This window comes from Frankliniella occidentalis, unplaced genomic scaffold, assembly GCF_000697945.3.
Source record: "Frankliniella occidentalis isolate FOCC.00 unplaced genomic scaffold, Focc_3.1 Scaffold15, whole genome shotgun sequence".
NCBI lineage: Eukaryota > Metazoa > Arthropoda > Insecta > Thysanoptera > Thripidae > Frankliniella > Frankliniella occidentalis.
In genome coordinates this window covers 1,095,468-1,096,927 of record NW_026267145.1, presented here as the reverse complement: position 1 = coordinate 1,096,927, position 1,460 = coordinate 1,095,468, and the positions used below count along the sequence as shown (strand labels likewise).

Here is a 1,460-nt window from a genome sequence, read left to right as displayed (position 1 = left end):
ACGAGCTCGGACCAGACGGCCGACCGCCTCGACCTGGTGCTGAGCGGCGGCCGGGTGCGCGCCACCGTGCGCCTCGGCGACCGCGAGAAGGTGAGTGCACCTTCCGTCATCTACATACGATGTCGCATTACAGTCATTGTCCCTAAATTCGGACGGTTTTTGAGGAAAAACGCCTGTGACATCTAGAATTTTTGAAATATGAAAAATCGCTGGGGATTCTACAATCCTCACGTCGAGACGCACCTACCACTCTCCGAAAATATTTTTTCGCGCTAACGGTATAGGGGTGAGGGCTGTTTGAATCGTGTCCGTATTTAGGAACCAATGCGTCCTAAATTCGGACAGCTTTGAAAAATTATGAAAAGTGAAATTTGTTTGGGGGGTGTAGAAACTTTATGAAAAAATTTGACCGTACCCTACCGTCCAAATTTTCTTATCTGGTAAAGTTTAGTCGCTAGAACTGCTTAAAGATCGCTTTTAACGTGCCCTAAATTCGGACAGTTGTCACTTTTGCATGTAAAAGCCTATGTCCGAATTTAGGGCGCATTGCAAAAACGCTTCCCAAAACTAAACTGTGCGACGAAAAATCAAAAACTTGGTGTCATATTGTAGATAAAAGTACCAAATTTCACATATGTTGTGGTCAGAATAACCCGGGCTTACACTGTTCGGAGCCCCAAATTCTTGCAAGACACATTTAAAAACGCCTGTTTTAGGGGGCTAAAAATACAAATTTCAGGAATTTCTGGAGGGAGCAATATCACTCCCACATTAATTTTTTTGGCAGAAATGGAAACTTGGTGGTCTTACCTTCCCATCAAACCCACAGAAGTTAAATTTTGTCAACACATTATGGATTTGGAGGCGACAATAGTGAAATACGGCACAATGTCCGAATTTAGGGCGCAAGTCCGAATTTAGGAACAATGACTGTACTCTTCCCTCTCTAACCACCCTGCCTCCCGCAGGCGCTCGTGTCCGGCGAGGGCCTCAACGACGACCAGTGGCACACGGTGCGCTTCTCCAGGCGCGGCGAGAACTTCCGGCTGCAGGTGGACGAGGAGACGCCCAGTTTAGGTAAGCAGCCCAACGACGTCCCGCGGGCCGGAGGGGTCGCGGGGTCGCTGCCTCGTGGTGGCGAGCCTCCTGGAGCTGGGCTGGGCTGGCGGGGCTGCTCCTCCGCCGGGCGAGCATTACCATCATTTACCCCGCCCCCACCCGCCCGCAGTATCTGGGAGGGTGCGGGGGAGAAAAGCCTCGCCTCGGCGATTGTGATGGCGGCGTGGCGTGGCTTGGCGCGGCGGGGTGGTGACGGTGTGAACGACGCGCTCGCGGGGCGGCGAGGGGCCGCCTCTAGGGCCGCCGGGCCCGCTCGCCAGCGAGTTATGGCGAGAGGCGGAGGGGAGGGTTTGCGGAATGAGACTGACGTCCGAGTAACGGTTGCTGCCATAAAGGCGCCG

General features: G+C 53.4%; 1 protein-coding gene across 1 annotated transcript in view; it reads left to right on the top strand.

The window, feature by feature from the left end:
- The window catches only part of LOC113211552 (neurexin-3-like), a 27,669-nt gene that overhangs the window by 13,296 nt on the left and 12,913 nt on the right, over positions 1-1,460 (top strand). Inside the window, exons 7-8 of the mRNA XM_052264011.1 lie at positions 6-90; positions 969-1,077. Coding sequence (XP_052119971.1) covers positions 6-90; positions 969-1,077 — 194 coding nt within the window. The remainder of the gene's footprint in view (positions 1-5; positions 91-968; positions 1,078-1,460) is intronic.